Here is a 19103-nt window from a genome sequence, read left to right as displayed (position 1 = left end):
CACTTCTAGTCTGTCACCAGTAAGGGGCGTGTCTACTCATGATGGGGGAGGGGCCTGCTGCAGAGTGTGTTTGTGAATTTGGGGGCGGAGTTTCAAGATAGTGGTGTGATCTTTTGGGTATGATTGTGTTTGTTTTGGTCATTTCAAATATCGACAGCTTTTCTCAGAAATCATTTGCTGCACCTTTAAGTTGAAGACATTTTGACAGAAATATATTACTGTACATTCTTGTCAGAGTACGAATTAATAATCATTCATTTATTAAATCATAACTTTTTAAAGGAATAATCACACCATTTCTCTTCCATGTTTTAATTTTAATATAAATCTGTTACATTTTCATTTGAGTAAATTTTAAAAGTTAATGTTTCACGCCTTCATGTGATTACCACCATTTTTGATAAAACATTTGTATTAAATAATCCAGAATTTTTTTTAAAACAGACAACACAGAATTTCTAAAAATGCATACATGCATATATACAGAGTTCCACAGGGCCCTATTATTGTAAAAAAAAAAAAAACTAATAATAATAAAGTTGTTGTTGTTATGATTTCAATTAATTAGACATGCTTTAAGATTTCTACGATTTAATTTAACCATTAAAACAAAGTCCAGAATAATTAATACAAGGAGCAAAAAAATAATTATATATATTTTTTTAACTGAAGTTCCAATGGCATCTGAAAGTATAAATTGCTCTAATCATGTGCTCAATCACGGCCATAATTATGAGCGAGTCCTTGTATTTTTCCTGGAACAACACTCAGAACTATGTCTTGTCAGGACTGTCATCAGAAGAATCTGTCTACAGTAGAGCTGCAAACACTAAAGTAACTGAACAGTCTTGTTGTTGTGTTGTGTCTATTTTTTGTAAATATATTTTATTGAAATAAAGTCATTCTAACAACATTTGTAAGAATACAGTAAAGCTTAAAACTTAAACCTATAAAAGTTACCAAATGTTCATATAATAATCCCTGATCGAATTATAGTCCTATTTAAGATGTTCATCATTGTCCCGAACGCTAACCTTTCTTTACTGATTAAGATGAGGGTCAGTTTGGAGGACACACGTATCTGATATTTTTAGTGCACTTCACCAAACACACACAACAAAAGAATCAAAGAATCAGGTCAAACCCAGTAAACCTTGAGATTATTACTTGTGACATTAGAACAAAAAAATAGACATGAGCACATGTATAAAACTAAATTAAACAGCACTCCCTTAAATTATTTCTGATTTTATAAAACATTTTCATATTATTATTATTATTATTATTATTATTATTATTATTATTATTATTATTATTATTATTATAAATTATCATTTTAATTAAATATTGACTAACTTTCAAAACTTTATGGTTTATTTCTGCTATTGTAGGCTCATTTAGTAAATGTAAGTAATTTATTTGGTCAAGCTCAGACTGAGTTCTGGTCTTTCTCTTCAGAAACAGAGCCGCAAACAAAGTTACAAAAAATGCTGTGCACAGCTCCACGAGAAACGGGGTCTTGAGCACTCAACATCAGACTAATTTTAACAAGACGTAAGGAAAATATCCTGAAAGACTTATTCATCTTATGTTTATATTTAAAAGAAATATAATCATTCTCCATTCAGACCCTAACAAACACGTACAGTATGTCATAATAAGTTTCAGTTGAACATAAGTAAAAATCCAGAAAAGCTATTACTAATAGTAATTGATTTCATAATTGCATTTGATTAGTTCATGATAACTGTTAGTAGTCTCTAATACAGAGATGCTTATAAGTTTGATGTCATCAGGTTATATTTTTTGTGCTTTCAAGTCTAGTTTTTTTTCTCCACTCACAGTTTAATATTCTTTACTCTGTAATGGCTGTGCTGAATGGTCTGTGTTGTTTTGAGAGTTGTCTCCCTCTTCATACACTTTAAAATCTTATACCTTGTTAATACTTTTTTATTAAGTTATACTTTATTATATTATGAGTTGCTACAGACTGTTTTAATGGTATTTGTCTCCCTCTTCATATACTTTACCTTCTTCCACTCTTCACTTTTCCACAGCTTTACACTCATTTCTTCAGTTTTTTTTTAATCTGAGGTGATTCATGACACTTTACAAAAACAATGTAGAAACTTTCTGATACAGATTTAACTTCATATCACCTGATTCAATGACTTTACTTTTAAAGGAGTGTCTTTAAAAAAAACCTAATTAAATTATAATTTTCTTCTTTAGGAGTCTTTAGGTTATTTTTTTAGAAAACCAGATGCATAAGAAAATAAACCTCCGTGAAAGACTTACGAAATCTTAGGATACATTTTATGAACTTATGATATTTTAAAGAAAGAAAAACATTATTCATTCAGCTGCTAACAAACAAACCAACTATGATCATTTATATTACAGTACATTATTTAATATTATCCAGCTCTGGACATGAACATGATTATTTTGTTTGTCTCCACAGAATTGATGAATCTGATTCCAGTATTGACAGGAAATCTGCTGCTCAGTTTCTGCTGAATCTAACTGTTGAAGCTTCAAAGTGTGTTACAACTACAGGAGAGAATTACATTGAGCTGTTAGCATCAGTGTGCAGCTACACATCATTTCTCTGTTATGATGATGAGGATGATGATGATGATCACAACAGAGAACATTGTGATTTTCTGCTGGATCTGTGTTCACATGTGAAGGACTATGAGACTCAAACAGACAGGAGTGTCCTTCCAGCATTACAGCCAATTTATCAGTCAGCTCCTGCAGTCTGGAGAATAGATCTCTCAGAGAGAAAGAGCTCCATCCTCCTAGAAGTGCTGAAACTCCAAACAGAGAAGAAACCAGTAGAGCTGATAGACTGCACAGATGAAGAGAGTGAAGTGAAGGGATTCCTGCAGTGTCTGCCCCACATCTCACAGCTGAGGTGAGAGTCTCATTGTATTCAGTGCTCACAATAAATGTAATGTTTTTAACTGAAATATTATTTTAAAAAATATGTATGTGAACATGAACCAGAATTGAATTACATATAATCACAAAAAAACACTAAATGGACATGTAGTTTTTTTCGGCAGCAATATTGTTATCTGTTGTTGAAATCCTGTAGTTACCCTCAATCAGTCAGTTTTTCTGCTGTGAGAGTGATTGTGATCATATATTTCTATTGTATCAGCTTCATTCAGCACACAATTTGTTACTGATGTAATACACGGGACACAAGTTCAGCACTGGAGCTGTAGATTAAGTGTTCACTCTCATGATAGTCAGCACAAACACAGTAGAAACTGTCTGACACAGGTTTACAGTACATTCATGTTAACGGATTCAGTGGCTTAAATTATTTTGAAGGAAATGAAGCAGTCAAAAAATTGAAGTAATTACATTATTTGATCAATTCAAATTTTATTTAAAACTCACATTTTATTGAGTGGCTAATTAACTTTTAGAAATCAAAGAGATGCACAATTATTTTATTTTTTTTTGATTTGCTGATGATACACATTAGTAGTCTCTAATAATAAAATGCTTGGAGTTTGTCAAATGGTTATTTCTGTAATACATTAAAGTGCCCTTCTGTCAGGATCACCAGCTGGAGTGTCCTGGACATCCACCAGAGGGCGCTCCTCTCTACTCCATTGCCATTCTATTCTGGATTAAACTCTTAATGAAACTAAATTTGGATCTTCATTGTACAAGCCTCAGAGTATCAGAGCTGTGCTTATGACAGAAATAGAAAAGCAGTGGAGTCAGGAGGAGTGCCGTCTGGTTTGTGTCTGTTTGTGTTTTGTCCTCTAACATTTTAATATTCTTTACACTTTATCTTGGGTGTGTTCTAGGTCTGTGTAGCAAATCATAATGTTATAATAAAGCATAATATAATCATTACAAATAAAATTAAAAGTACATTTTTAATGTAATGAAATGTTCAGGATGTAATCATTTTTTCAAAATAATAAAGTCTTGAGGTAATAATACAAAATAAATGTTTACATTAGGAGAAATGTGTGACATTATAAACTAACTAAAAGCATTGTCATACTGAGATAATTGTAATATATTAATAGAGCTGTAGATTAAGTGTTCACACAAACACAGTGCAGAAATGGTCAGTCTGAAACAGCTTTATCTGATTCAATGGATTAAATCATTTGGGAAGAATGTTTCTATTATTTATATGTTTAAGCTTGTTGTCATCAGGTTGTATTTTTTTCCAATATAACAAAGTGTTTTCAAGTCTAGTGTTTTTTTTTCTCCACTCACATTTTAATATTCTTTACTCCATAATGGCTGTGCTGCATCTCCCCTCTTCATGCCCTTTAAAATGTTAAAGTCTTAAACCTTGTAAATACTTTTTTATTATGTTATACTTCCAGAAAAGCTATTACTAATAATAATTGATTTCATAATTGCATTTGATTAGTTCATGATAGTTGTCAGTAGTCTCTAATACAGAGATGCTTATAAGTTTGATGGCATCAGGTTATATTTTTTAAATACATCAAAGTGCTTTCAAGTTTTTTTTCTCCACTCACAGTTTAATATTCTTTACTCTGTAATGGCTGTGCTGTACGATCTGTGTTGTTTTGATAGGTGTCTCCCTCTTCATACACTTTACAATATTAAACCTTGTTAATATTTTTTTATTAAGTTATACTTTATCACATTATGAGTTGCTACAGTCTGTTTTATTGGTATTTCTGTCCCTCCTCACACCCTTTACCTTCTTACACCCTTCACTTTCCACAGCTTTACACTCATTTCTTCAGGTTTTTTTTTTTAATCTGAGGTGATTCAAGACACTTTATTGAAGCTGTAGATGGTTTACTCATGATAGTCAGCACAGAAACACAGTGTAGAAACTTTCTGTTACAGATTTAACTTCATATCACCTGATTCAATGTCTTTACTTTTAAAGGAGTGTCTTTTAAAAAAACCTAATTAAATATTTTTTTTCTTTAAGAATCAGATTGTTTTTTTTTTTTAGAAACCATAAGGGAAAAAAAATCCAATCTTATGATTATATTTTAAAGAAAGAAAAACATTATTCATTCAGCTGCTAACAAACAAACCAGCTATGATCCTTTATATTACAGTACATTCGTTAATATTATCCAGCTCTGGACATGAACATGATTATTTTGTTTGTCTCCACAGAATTGATGATCCTGGTTTCTATATTAAGAGGAAATCTGCTGCTCAGTTTCTGCTGAATCTGACTGTTGCAGCTTCAAAGTGTGTTACAACTACAGGAGAGAATTACATTGAGCTGTTAGCATCTGTGTGCAGCTACACATCATTTCTCTGTTTAGATGATGATGATGATGATGACAACAGAGAACACTCTGATTTCCTGCTGGATCTGTGTTCACATGTGAAGGACTATGAGACTCAAACAGACAGGAGTGTCCTTCCAGCATTACAGCCAATTTATCAGTCAGCTCCTGCAGTCTGGAGAATAAAGCTCTCAGAGAGAAAGAGCTCCATCCTCCTAGAAGTGCTGAAACTCCAAACAGAGAAGAAACCAGTAGAGCTGAGAGACTGCACAGATGAAGAGAGTGAAGTGAAGGGATTCCTGCAGTGTCTGCCCTACATCTCACAGCTGAGGTGAGTCTTTCTGTGTTTGTTTCTCTGTGCTTCTTGTTTGTTCTGTGAACAGTGTGATTGTGTTCATCTGTTTTCAGCACACACTGATGTGATGTAACACACAGGACACAACAGATCTACTGTCATGATAGTCACAACACAAACACACTGTAGAAACTCTCTGTTTGACAGTTAATATTAACTTAAATAACCTAATATTAACTAATTCAGTGGCTTAAATTATTTTGAAAGATTATTATTATTTGTTCATTTTATTTCACATTTTAAGTTTCAATAGATTTTTTAGAAAACAAAAACGTAAAAAATGACTTTACTGTATAACGTGGAATGTGACCGAATTTGAATGAAAATGAATATAAAAATATAACCAATAATAATAGGATAATAAAACTGATAATAATAATAAAAGTCTAATATACAAATATTATGAGAAACGGACGATCAATTTATGGACCTACAAGACAGTAGGATGGGTAAAAATGTTTTTATATTTTATATTATGCACTTGATGTAACTTTTATTGATGATAAACTTTATTTGAACGCTGAAGATCGCATGTAATACAGCCCAGAAGCCAAGGCCTGTGGTTAATATAATAATTTATTATTGTAATAATTTCTATCATAAATAATATAATCATTTACTAATTCAAAATAAAACATTAATGAATCCATCTCTGATAATCCTGGGTTGCTATGGTCACACAGGTTTGTTTACACATTAAACTCGTGGCCACATAACATCTCGAGGCCACGACATAATATCATGTTCCCACGAGTTATTATGACTTCCCCTCAAATTAATATCTTGTGGCCACGACACATTATCATATTCCCACAAGTTATTATATCATGGCCACAAACAAAACTAAGTGAACTGACCGTGTCTCCTTAGGGGCACCATAGTTGATCCCTGTCCCGAACGCTAACCTTTCTTTACTGATTAAGATGAGGGTCAGTTTGGAGGACACACGTAACAATCTGATATTTTTAGTGCACTTCACCAAACCCACACAACAAAAGAATCAAAGAATCAGGTGAAACCCAGTAAACCTTGAGATTATTACATGTGACATTAGAAGAAAAAACATTAGATATGAGCATATATATATATATATATATATATATATATATATATAAATAAATTAAACTACAGTCCCTTAAAACTTTATTCTGATTTCATTAACCATTTTCATATCATTATTATGAATTATCATTTTCATTAAATATTAACTTTAACTGTAATTAAAAATGATTATTTCTGCTATTGTAGGCTCATTTATTAAATGTAAGCAATTTGGTCAAGCTCAGACTGAGTGCTGGTCGTGTTTCTTCAGAAACAGAGCCACAAACAAAGTTACAAAAAATGCTGTGCACAGTTCCACGAGAAACGGGGTCTTGTGCACTCAACATCAGACTAATTTTAACAAGACACAAGGAAAATAACCTCAATGAAAGACTTATTTATCTTGTGTTTATATTTAAAAGAAAGATAAACATTCTTCATTCAGACCCTAACAAACACATACAGTATATGTCATATTATGCTCTGCACATTACACATCTCCACAGAATTCATGATTGTGTTCATATATTTCTATTGTAGCAGTGTTAACACGTGCAGTTATAATCGAGTTACAGTTCAGTGGGTTTTTGCAAAGTCAAGCTACAATCTTCATCTCTCTGTTCATGTAAACATCACACAATACATAATCGAATATCTGCAGGATTAAAAGTACATTGCACATTACCTCTGTCTTTCAGAGCATGTGTACGATGATGAGAACGACTGTTAAATAATTAACATGAATACATATCAGATAAAGAAAAACTGCAATCACAGTATCTAGTTTGGTTAGTTGAACTTCAGAAAAAAGTAACTGTGTCATTTATGACAAATTAAAAAGTGAATAATTGTTTTAGTCTGTTTAGTCTGACTAGCATCACACATGTAAAGTGCACGTGAATGTGACACAAGACACAATACTTGACTTTAATGGAGCTGTATATTAAGTGTACACTGTCATGATAGTCAGCACACAAACACAACGTCTGAACAGAACAGAAACTGTCTGACCCAGATTTACCTTCATATCAACTGAATATGTGCCAGTTACATGTATTTTAAATTGAAATTTTAAGAAAATTATTTAAATTATAAACACTTTAATAAGTTTAGATTTCACACTTTACTATTTATTCACTTTAGGATTATATTTATAACACAGACTACACAGTCCGCAACTAGAACTAAAATACAAAGTGCCATTGAATCTTTTCAAATCATTCCATCAGCTCTCATATGTATTTTATATTTAAATGATTTAATTTGTCATCTGCAGTATTTTTGTTCATACTGTACATTGAACATTGAAGTGATAATTATTTGTGTCTCCACAGGTTTGACTTGATGAATGAACCTGCTGTAAAGTTTCTACTGAAACTGATTGTTTCAGCATCAGAGATTGATGCAAATCAAGGAGAAACTTACACTGAACTATTAACATCTGTGTGCAGCTACACATCTTTCCCTTTTAATGGGGATTATACAGATAATTTAGATTTTCAGACTGATCAATCTGATTTCCTGCTGGATCTGTGTTCACATGTGAAGGACTATGAGACTCAAACAGGCAGGAGTGTCCTTCCAGCATTACAGCCAATTTATCAGTCAGCTCCTGCAGTCTGGAGAATAGATCTCTCAGAGAGAAAGAGCTCCATCCTCCTAGAAGTGCTGAAACTCCAAACAGAGAAGAAACCAGTAGAGCTGATAGACTGGACAGATGAAGAGAGTGAAGTGAAGGGATTCCTGCAGTGTCTGCCCTACATCTCACAGCTGAGGTGAGAGTCTCATGGGAAAACATTACTCTGGATTTGATTTGATTTCATATTTCTAGCTCAGTTAGATGCATTGGCTAAACTTTTGTAACGTGAAGGGATTCCTTCAAGGTCTGCCCTACATCTCACAGCTGACGTCTGATAAATACTGCCTTTTATTTGACTATTGTGACATTGTGCTTTTTCCCCCACATAGTGTAAACATTAGCTTTATACAGTGAAAATATTTAAGCTTAAGATAAAACAATATGCTTGAATATTACTAGTGCAGGATATTGCATATTATTTAATTATTATATGCTTGTCCTGCAGGAATGCGGAACGGTTCATCCCATCTCTGTGTAAAGTGTTTGGGTCCAGAGTGAAATCAGATCAGGTCACTCCTCTGCTCCAGGCTTTGGACTTCACTGTAACACTGAGAGGAAAATTACCCAGCAGCACCTGCAGATCTGTGGGGAGAGTTCTGGGTCTTTCACCATCAAAACTAAACCTGACTCTAAAGCCACAAGCCATTTCTGTCAGAGGAACCAGACTGCTCTTCAGACACATCAGACACCTGCAGAAGCTGAGGTCTGAGATATATTATCTGCACTCACTGTTTACATCATAACTGTTTACCTCATAACTGTTTTTGATTAACACATCCTGGAATCTGAATGTGAATGTTTCTCATGATCTTTGATTATGTTTTTGACAGTCTGGAAGACAAAATGTTAGTGAAGATGGTCAGAGCGCTGAGGTCATGTCCTGTTTTACTGAACACAGAGGAGCTTTCACTGGTCACTAAAGACTCAAAGCTGAATTCCTCTCATATCCTGAGCAGATTGACGTCTCTCCTGAGTCTGCTGTCTGTCCAGTGTTTGGATCTTACTGAGTGTAAATCTGAGTCTCTGTCTCTCACACCACTGTTGGGTCTCCAGGATCCTCTGTCTATCAGGTCTGTGTTCAGCTCTGTTTTGGTTCATGTTTTGTGAGTAAATCAAATGTTTCACAAGACCTGTTCTGTCTGTGTGTTCAGGTTCTCTAAAGAAACTCTTCAGCAGCTGGTTTCAGTGGTGTATGAAGCACAGGATGATGAACTGACATGCTTTTTCCTGAAGAAGGTGCCTAAAGATCTGACTTCCTGTTCACTGACCTGGGAAGTGATTCATTACCTGCTGCAACATCAAGCTCTAAATTTAAAGCTGGACTTCAGGAAGAGCAAAATCACCTGTGAAATCAGACAACTGTTACCCTGGTTAGGCACAATTCAGCTGAAAAGGTAAAAATAAATTGAAATGTAAAAGTAATTTAATCTAATAAGTTCTGTTTAGCTCAGCTTTAAGCAAAGTAAGATATGTGGTTAACATGAATTCAAGAGATGTTCCCTATTAAACCTACAATATAAATTACACACTTTCATTCCTCAGATGTGAATTTTGAAAAAGAAAAATGCATTAAAAATGTTAATTGCTGTAATGGTTCATGAAACTGATCTTATTCTCCACAGGTTGAGCCCCAGCGTTACTCTGTCCATCATTATGGAGATTTATGAGACTCGTCTTCCTCAGTATGTGTCCGGTCTGATGAGTTCAGCAGGAAATGACATCAACCTGAATGGCCGAGTGTTGGACTCTGTTCACTGCGCTGCTCTGCGCTTCACTTTGCAGCACTGCAACACTGTCAAACTCAATCTGCTCTGGACCTCCATACCAGCGGAGGAGCTAGAGAGCTTTCTGCCTTTACTCAGCAGAGTCACACAGCTCAGGTTTACGATAGAACAGCACTGATATCACATTAAACATGACTGTCCTGTTGTGTGTGTTTGTTAACAGTATCTGTGTGTGTGTTAGTGTTGACAGGCTGCTGTTGCTGAAGCTGCTTCATTGCTGCAGTTCCTCTGATCTCCAGCAGGAGGCAGCAGATGTTCTTCTCTCTGCTCTTCACCACAGACTGGACTTCTCCTGCTGCTCTGCTCTGGATTTAACAGACACAGAGGAGAACCAGGAGCATTTGAAACTAACTGAAGAAGACTGTAGAATAATCTCATCTGTGCTTCAGAATACTCCAAGCATTGTGAAGTTGATCTTACAGGACTGTGAGCTCTCTGATGAGGCCCTGAAACAACTTTGGCCAATCCTGCCTCAAGTCCAGCTGAAGTAAGACATCTGACAGATCCATTTCATTGCTAATATTACAAAGTGCATTAATTTATCTCACGTTCATGTTTATCGTTGTGTTCTTCTTCCTCTCGTCAGTTGTAGTAAAGCTCTTCTACTGCAGTTTCTGGCTTGTATTAGTAAAGATGGATCTCGGAGAGGCTCTTTGAGGAGGACTGAGGCTCTTTCACAGGCTTTGGGAGGAGAGATGGACCTCAGTCACACTCAGATGGACCCGAGAGCTTGTGAACAGCTGGCACTGTTTCTGGAATATTCTGAAGGACTGACAGAACTGGATCTCAGTCACTGCAAACTCACTGATCTCTGCGTGGAGCCGCTGCTGCCACGTCTGCACAAAACCCAGACTCTGGAGTGAGTTACACAGACACGTCAGGAATAGAGAGAGACAAAACACTGTATTCAGACTTCAGTTTGCTTCATGTTTCTGTTTAATCTTTTCATCTCATTTCTTCTTTCAGCCTGAGTCACAATAATATCACAGATGAACCAGCAAAGAGAATCCACAGTATCGTCTGCACTCACAGCAATCTTCAGACTGTACGGTGAGTGTGTGTGTGTGTGTGTGTGTGAGCTGTGTTTTATTAGTTTTGGTCTATTAACCCTCTATGAAATGTACTTTTAGTGACTACACAATGGATAAATAATTTGCATTTTATGTTAATAAAATCATATGGCTCTGTTTAATCCAAGTCTCAAATTTTGTAATCTAGAATAGTTTCATTACAATAATGTAAAAAATTATAATAAATACAGTTAAGTCTGTGTATCTAAAATGCATATTTAAAATGACATTTTACATTTAAATGACAGTGTTTAATTGTTGAATACATGTTTTGCAGAGCTTTACTTTACACTTGGATGACTGAACACATTTGATATTACTCATCATTTTTGAGAGATGTAGATGAACTGAAACACATCAGTTGATTTGTATATCATGTTGTGATCAATTTTGTCTTTGCAGACTCTTCGGAAACAAAATCAGTGAAAGAAAGCAATTCACCAGAGACAAGCGATTTGAAATATGGTGAAGATCCTGAACCAGAACCTTAATGATTTAACATTAGGAGGGTGTTTAGCATAAGGCTTGACTCATGATGAAACAAACTTTCCAAAGCACTAAACAGTGTTCTGTGTAGAAATTTATTTTTATGATTAATTACAAATAATAGCTTTATATTTGAACCAGATTTATTTAAATGAAATGTTTATTACAAAGCTATGATGATGGATATTTTGCATTGTGTTAGGAAAAACTTATGGTGTGGATATGTAGCACTACTAGGTTTTGATCTGTCTTCACTGGTTACCGTTCACCGCTCACATTATGTTCAAGACTTTGATGCTGACTGGAACAAATATTTCTGTTTTATATTCTTCTAGACAACGTTTAGAGCTTCTAAACAATGTTTTATACTTCTTATTGTTAGCACTACATTGATCCTCAGGATAAATATATTTGTTATACTCCTGAATTTTATTTTGCCTTGGTTGAAAGGATCAGCTAAATGAATGAATGCTCCAGTAGTCAGCCTCTTTTAATACATGTAATCGAGCTGTAAGAAAGATGTGGATTTTATTATTATGGTTAAGATTTTCATACTGTCTCTTTATCTCTTTATATATATTTTTTCCTCGAAGCCGTTTGCATTTATAAGGTTTTCATGATTACACTGTTTTGAAGCAATTTTACATAGCCTTTAACCGTTACTAATTATACAAGTGTAATTATACCAGACTGAGTTTTGAGAAAGACAAGTATTATTATTCAATAAACACTGCTTAATATTTACCTGTACTTCATCTCCTGCTTTCTTCTCATCAGCCTTGCTCCTTTTGGACTTGTAGAAAAACCAATATAACAAGGTGTTGACTTACAAAAAAATCCAGTGCGGATCAAACCTGGTTTCAAAGACCGAGTAGATTTTAAATTATTTTAAAAAAAAATGTCATAATGTTCCCCAGTGTTTACCCTTAAAGATGACGTATTATGCCCCTTTTTTATGGAGGAATTATTGAGTCAGATTATAAACTAAAAGTCTAAAACTAAAAGTCTTAAACCAAAACTAAAAATTTAAATTTAAAACTTAATGTCCAAGTCGAAAATTAATTTGGTATTTAGGATAGGGCATTTTGTATTTAGGATTGGGCATTTTCGATTTAGTGTTGGGCATTTGGTCATTAAGCCATTTAGAATTGGGCATTTGGGGATTTAGGATTGGGAATTTGGTATTTAGGATTGGGCATTTAATCATTTAGCCATTTAGGATTGAGGATTGGGCATTTGAAGATTGAGGATTGGGCGATTGAGGAGTGTATGCAAATTAGGAGGCGTGGCTCAAATACTGGAGGCTGGGTTTGAAATGGCTGGTGCACAGAGGCACCTTATGTACTATGGAAGCATATGGGTAGCATTATTCAATTCGGGATGTAATATGCAAAATGACAATGCAATATGTAAAATGGCAATGCATTTCTGTATTTACATTTACATTTACCAATACATTTGTGCAACGGTTGGTGCAAAATGAAAATGAAAATTAAATGACATAATTTTCATTTGCCATTTCTTACACCAGTTTTAATAAGTACAATTAATATTAATTTTAACGCTTTATAAGTTGCAAAATTAAAATGAAAATGTATTACAGAAATGATTAGATATGTCTAACATGTTCAAGCAAAAACTGTGGCAAAATGATAATTCAAATGCTATTTTTCTTAATTGCATTAACACTCACAGTCAAAACACTTACGATTGCATTTTCATTCAGTGTCCCGCAATGAATGTAGCAAAATTCAAAGTGCACATTGAAAATGCATTCCGAGCCGATCACGTCTCCGCCCCCTCGAGCCACGTCAATCACTGCGTGAACAAGGTGGGGCTTGCAGAAGGTCAAGAGACTCAATACTCAAGAAGAGGATTCAAGAGAAAACATGGACAAGACAGTTGTTCCATGTACGTTTTGATCATTTCGGTTTATGGCTTAAATATTTCATTCGCACTTGTGAGTGGAGCTGAAACACTGCTTTCATCTGATTGGTCGAATCGCTCCGCCTTCAGCTCGGTCTTTTTATTCTTTCAGGCAGAATAAGAGTCAGTGCTAGTGAAGCATTGTAATGTCTGAAACCACCGTTCACTGTTAATTAGCATAATATTTGAATCAGATGTAGCTGGGCACATAATTCGTGCTGCTGAGACCTGCAAATTATTTCTAGGTTGTAGTATTGTATGAATATTCTCCCACTGATAAAACAGTGTAAATAGTTATGTTTCTTTGGATAAGAGTGAAGTGAAGTCCAAATTGAATAATGCTACCCATATGCTTCCATAATGGACAGCAGAGGGAGCTCCCAGTGCTAAGGAGCACACTGTAATTCAAGTAATATAATTGTAATGTAATTCTGTTTCTGTAATGAAACAGAGCGAGTGAGTGGCTTGAGCGAGGACTGTGTGATAACTTCAACTTAATGACAGCTTTGTAACATTTGTGGCCTCAAACACAATGTCACCAGTGAAAGGAGTGCTATCGGTCTGACGACGAGAAAGCTGCAGACAGTGTAGCAGGTAAGATGCTAACATTAGCTACTAGTTATATAAGCTGATATTGCTAACATGCTTTAGGAGGGTATTATCATATAGGGACATGCTGTTTTGTTTTTTAAACTGTGGTTAACCCCTCTGACACTAGTAGATACACTCCTTTCACATTGCCACTAGATGGTCTCTCACAAATGTAACTTATCCATGTGCTTTTCTGACAGGAAAAAACACATTTTGAATTATAATTTGTATGTAAAAAGACTTTATAACCCACAAAAGCATCAAAACACCTCACTAACTAACTAAGTCAATCGCTGTGCGTGCGCGCACTTTGAAATGCCCTGAGACGTCGATTCTTTTCCGGGAAATTTGTTCGAGAATTACTGAACCGGTTTATTTGAACTGGATCGTCGGTTCTTTTAGACCTGCAGTCCGACTATATTGTACGTAATTTGTATGATTTACATGTCGATATGGACAACTGCAGGCGTTTACATTAGAGCAGAAAGTCGTATTCACTTTTTGAACTAATTTGACTCACTTAAATGTTAAATTCGCTTTTCAGTGTCAGAAACGACTTTTCCCTCTATTTTCACAGGTATTCGCATATTTCAGCCATCCGTCACTGTCTGAAACTTAATAAAACTATTAATCTGTCGTCTCACGATTATGCGAGTCACGTAACGCAGGTTGGCCGTTTGAGGTAAACAGTTCATCAACGTAAATAATGTTGGCCTGTAGACGTTTAACAGTATTGTTGCCGCAAAAAAAGTTATAATTCTGCCAATTTAAAATAATTATTAATGAAAACATTAAATAAACTTACCTTAAAACAGTTGAAAGCCGTGGCTTTGCCCCGTTGTTCTTCCAAAATGACAGTTGGGGAGCGATTTAAACATCTTCAAGGCGCGTTAAATAACCCAGCGCTGGCCTGAAACAACCCAGCGACGCAACCCGGCAGGTTTAACCCAACACCTGGTAAACTGAAACTACCCAAAAGTGTTTAAAAAGAAATAAAATAACCCAACAAAATGACCCAACAGACTCAACCCAGCATTTTGGGTTAAAAAATAACCCAGCCGTTTTTAGAGTGTTCATTCATGCCTAACCATAAAGAGTCACTTCAGCATACTTTTACGATCAGCTTGTCAAATCGTAATATATGGGACTGTCAAGTTAACCTTTTAACGCATGCGAACAAATATTTAGGCCTGTTCAAGTTTGTGGAACGTAAACCATTTATTTATGCTTTGAATTTCCCGTGCAATATTTTTATTCCATGTGTACAAGTTACTGGAAGCCTGTGCTCGGATAAATTAAAAGGTATTTGCGACTTTTTCCCTCACAATCTCAAAATTCCAACTTTTCTGCCTTAGGGGGTTACTTGAGGTAGCCTATACCTACTTACGTGCGTCGTTGCGAGGTACTGTCCATTGCGTTGGTGCTGAATTGGTTGAGATCAATGTACTCTGGGGAACTGTTTACTTCATTACTTAATTCTAATTTTCGCGTGTCTGTGAGCTGCTATCATGCAGGGGTTGCTTTTTTTTTTCGCTGGTAAAAGGTTCTATTCACGATCACGTAGGACAGCTTTCAAGAAATGGGAGTTTGCCTTCAGGCCTTAAATATGTTTAAAAAGTAATTCATTTTTACTTGTCCCCTTTTTTCTAAATATTTTTCTTCATTATACGTCTCGTTTTATTTCGTATCATCACGTTTAAAAATGTATTTTGTTATGCAGACGCAAAACGTCTTATTAGCAGCCTGGCTATTTATAGCATTTTTATACATATTTGTACAAAATTATATATTCATCATATTTTACTTAAATTTTAATTTTTGTATCTTAATGATTTGATCCATAAATGAGTAATTAAAATCTGTATTATTTTTTTTATGAGAGCGACATTCGTTTAATCTTAACAGCAACTAATGATAAACAAAGATCCGTGGATTTACCTCTATTTGGTGTTTATTTGCCATATAAAACTTATTTAGACATGCAAAATCGATTTTACAATCGATTCAATAAACACTTGTCACTCAAATCAAACAGGATTTTTTTCACAAAAGTGACAACCCAAGAAAGCAAAGTAAACGGTCTCTCATTTGTAGGTTGCATTGATACCTAGTGGTGGATGAAAGTAATACAGTATAACAGTACCCCCTTTTTTTTCTTCTCAATTCATACAATAAACATGTTTTCGACAAAGATTTTAATTTGTTTGTGGTCTATATAGCCTGCATCAAAATGAGGTTTGCAATTATGGGTTGAAGACCCAGTCAGTGACGTCACGATATGCTAATTTGTTTAAATTCATACCTTCATCATCACCATCACCAAAATTTTCCTTTTTTTTAACAATGAAACTTGAAAAAAAAAAAAAATAGACCGACCGACCGTTTTTGTTTTTGTTTTATTACCGTTCCTGCAAACCAAAATATTTTTAAGGATGGCCTCAGTAAGAAAAAAAATGTTTAAAACATGTGTAAGGTTATTGATGCCGTTTTGACTGGATCAGATAAAAGATCACAGCAAGGAACTTTTATGAGAACCAACACCTAGATCCTGTCTCGCAAGTCTAAAGCAACACACCCAACTGAGAGGGACAGACAAATGGCCCGTACACCATATGCATAAACATTTCACTCCTTTTGCCCACTCCCTCCTAACAGGAAACACTGAAACTACCTTTCTTATTCAGAGTTTATAACAATGCAATAATTTGTGTCTGGTAAAAGGGGTCTCATTCTCTTAACAATAGAACAGGTAACCACAAACATTATAAACAGACTACTCCCAGGTTTTTCACACATATTACCTCCAGTATGTAAATACAGCCTCCCATAGAAACCAAAGAAACTAATCTTCAAAGGGTAATATGCTAAACCCCTGCAATAAATGCCATTTGGCAATTCTGGGGTCCTGCTGGATATATAAGGGAAGGTGACAAAGAGCTCAGGGAATCTGTAAACAGATATCCCGCATAATTGCTGTGCAGCTCTGAATTATCGGGGGTGGGACTAGACAGACAGTGCTAGCAGAACCGCTGATTATTGTTTTGAGCTTTAACTAAGTTGTACATGGGTAGCTGAGGGGGACTAAACGGAAATACTATTTAAAGTATGGTAAGTATGGGTAACCTATTAAATAGTATTAGTCATAACCTCTGACTACTGTTGAGACTGGCGAGTTTGTGATCGTGGGGCACACGCAAGTACGGCCCGTCGTGGGGCACCCTGAGCGACATAGATTCCTAATGAACGAGTAAAATAAATGTGAAAGTAAAACAGGATTGTCAAACATACACCTAAATTTAATATATATCAAACATCTCTTCTAACCCTTTTCATTTTTGGAGTCAGATGAATAAAAGAGGTAAACATGTAAGAAAAATGTATTTAACCTGATATCATTGCGTTATATGAAAGGAAAGACAGCAACGCGCAAAAATCCTTCTACCGGATCATTGGCTACCGTCATTGGACCAGTGGGCGGACCTTACACATGGTTTATGAGAAGACAAACTTGACTGAAGCATGTTAGTTTGGAAATAAATTTATTTATTCAGAATGCACATTTTGAAGAATGTTTAGGAACATTTCAGCAGGATGAAGATATGAGATGCAAGTCAGCCCTAATAACATCCTCAGTTTTGAAATGCGTACTATTCACGAATGTTCTCCCAGACAAAATATGCATTGATAATCATTTTATCATGGCATCGCAGCCCTCTGAATCATAATTGAATCGTGAGGTGTCTATAGAGATTCTCACCCCTATTGGTTTGATATCTCAAAACGTTTTCAGAGTTTAGGCTAATCAATTTAAGTGGACACATAAAACATAAGAAAATATGGTTTCAGTATTGTATATAAAAACAATACAGGCATAATCTCAAATGTTGTCAGAGATTAACAAATTTAAGTGGGTACAGTATATTAAACATGAAAAATATGGTTTCAGTACTGTATAAAAACAAAGACATGGTATGGAAATCAAGCCTTGTGCATTATAGGGAATAATATTGTGAATATTTTTCAGTTGTTTAATACCTATATCTCGAACGCTGTCAGAGTTTAATGAATTAAGTATGTACAGTATATTAAACAAAAAAATATGGATTCATTATTGTATATAAAACTGTAAAGGCATAATTTGAAAATCAAAGCCTTGTACATCATAGGAAAAAAATCAGAATATTTTACAGTAAAAAAAAAAAAAGGTTAACATGAATGTGGTTAATGAGCAACATCCTAATTAACAGTTTTGTCGATTTGTGAAGTTCTATTTCTAGTTCTCAAGAAATTTAATGTAATTTTTTCCCCCTTCTAAGCACTTCCAAGAACTTCTTGATTGTCATTTATGGATTCCTCATGAAATTCAGGTTTGTTGGCTTGGATGGACCAAGTGTCGGTGTCACTGGAAAAACTCTGATGGTGTCTGATGAATGGCACAGAGGATTGGCCATAGATGTGCCTTGCTGCTTTTCGAAAATGGTAATTAATATTTATTTAATTATGTTATAGTCCCTGTAAGACTTTTCATTTAGCAGCTGTCTTTAAAACACTTTTTGAACTGCTTTTTCATGCAAGTTAAGCTCCTGTCTCCTTTAATAGGTAAATGGAAAAGTCTCCAAAAGCTGTTCACCAACCTTATGAATTAATTTCATATTTAAAAATACCAGTGAAATCTGTTGTTTCAACAACTGTCTCATTGTGTTAAAGTTTATTTTTCAGGTTAGATCAGGCAATACACATGTGCAGTTCCAAGGGACTATGCACTTAATATACCATGTACTTATGCATTATGCACTTAAAAGGTCTAATAATTGAACTTTATAAGGTTATTTTGTCATTCAGCATTGGAGTCTGAAAGCCCCACACCTTCCACTACCTAATTAAAGCTGAGGCAGTTGAGTACAGTTGAGTATTTCTTTTCTTTATCTTTTCTTATTATTT

At 34.9% G+C, this 19103-nt stretch overlaps 1 protein-coding gene and 1 long non-coding RNA gene across 3 annotated transcripts in view; one reads left to right on the top strand and one right to left on the bottom strand.

Moving 5' to 3' along the window:
* Positions 1-19103, top strand: part of LOC128029013 (uncharacterized) — a 385593-nt gene that overhangs the window by 126779 nt on the left and 239711 nt on the right. For both annotated transcript variants that reach the window (XM_052616458.1, XM_052616457.1), the window contains exons 34-36: positions 2465-2920; positions 5152-5601; positions 8001-8441. In XM_052616458.1, the coding sequence (XP_052472418.1) occupies positions 2465-2920; positions 5152-5601; positions 8001-8441 (1347 nt within the window). The remainder of the gene's footprint in view (positions 1-2464; positions 2921-5151; positions 5602-8000; positions 8442-19103) is intronic.
* The window catches only part of LOC128029018 (uncharacterized), a 247494-nt gene continuing 237843 nt past the window's right edge, over positions 9453-19103 (bottom strand). Inside the window, exon 3 of the long non-coding RNA XR_008187289.1 lies at positions 9453-9592. This is a non-coding gene — a long non-coding RNA (uncharacterized LOC128029018). The remainder of the gene's footprint in view (positions 9593-19103) is intronic.

Source organism: Carassius gibelio, chromosome A15, assembly GCF_023724105.1.
Source record: "Carassius gibelio isolate Cgi1373 ecotype wild population from Czech Republic chromosome A15, carGib1.2-hapl.c, whole genome shotgun sequence".
Taxonomy (NCBI): Eukaryota; Metazoa; Chordata; class Actinopteri; order Cypriniformes; family Cyprinidae; genus Carassius; species Carassius gibelio.
This window is presented reverse-complemented; position numbering and strand designations above follow the sequence as displayed.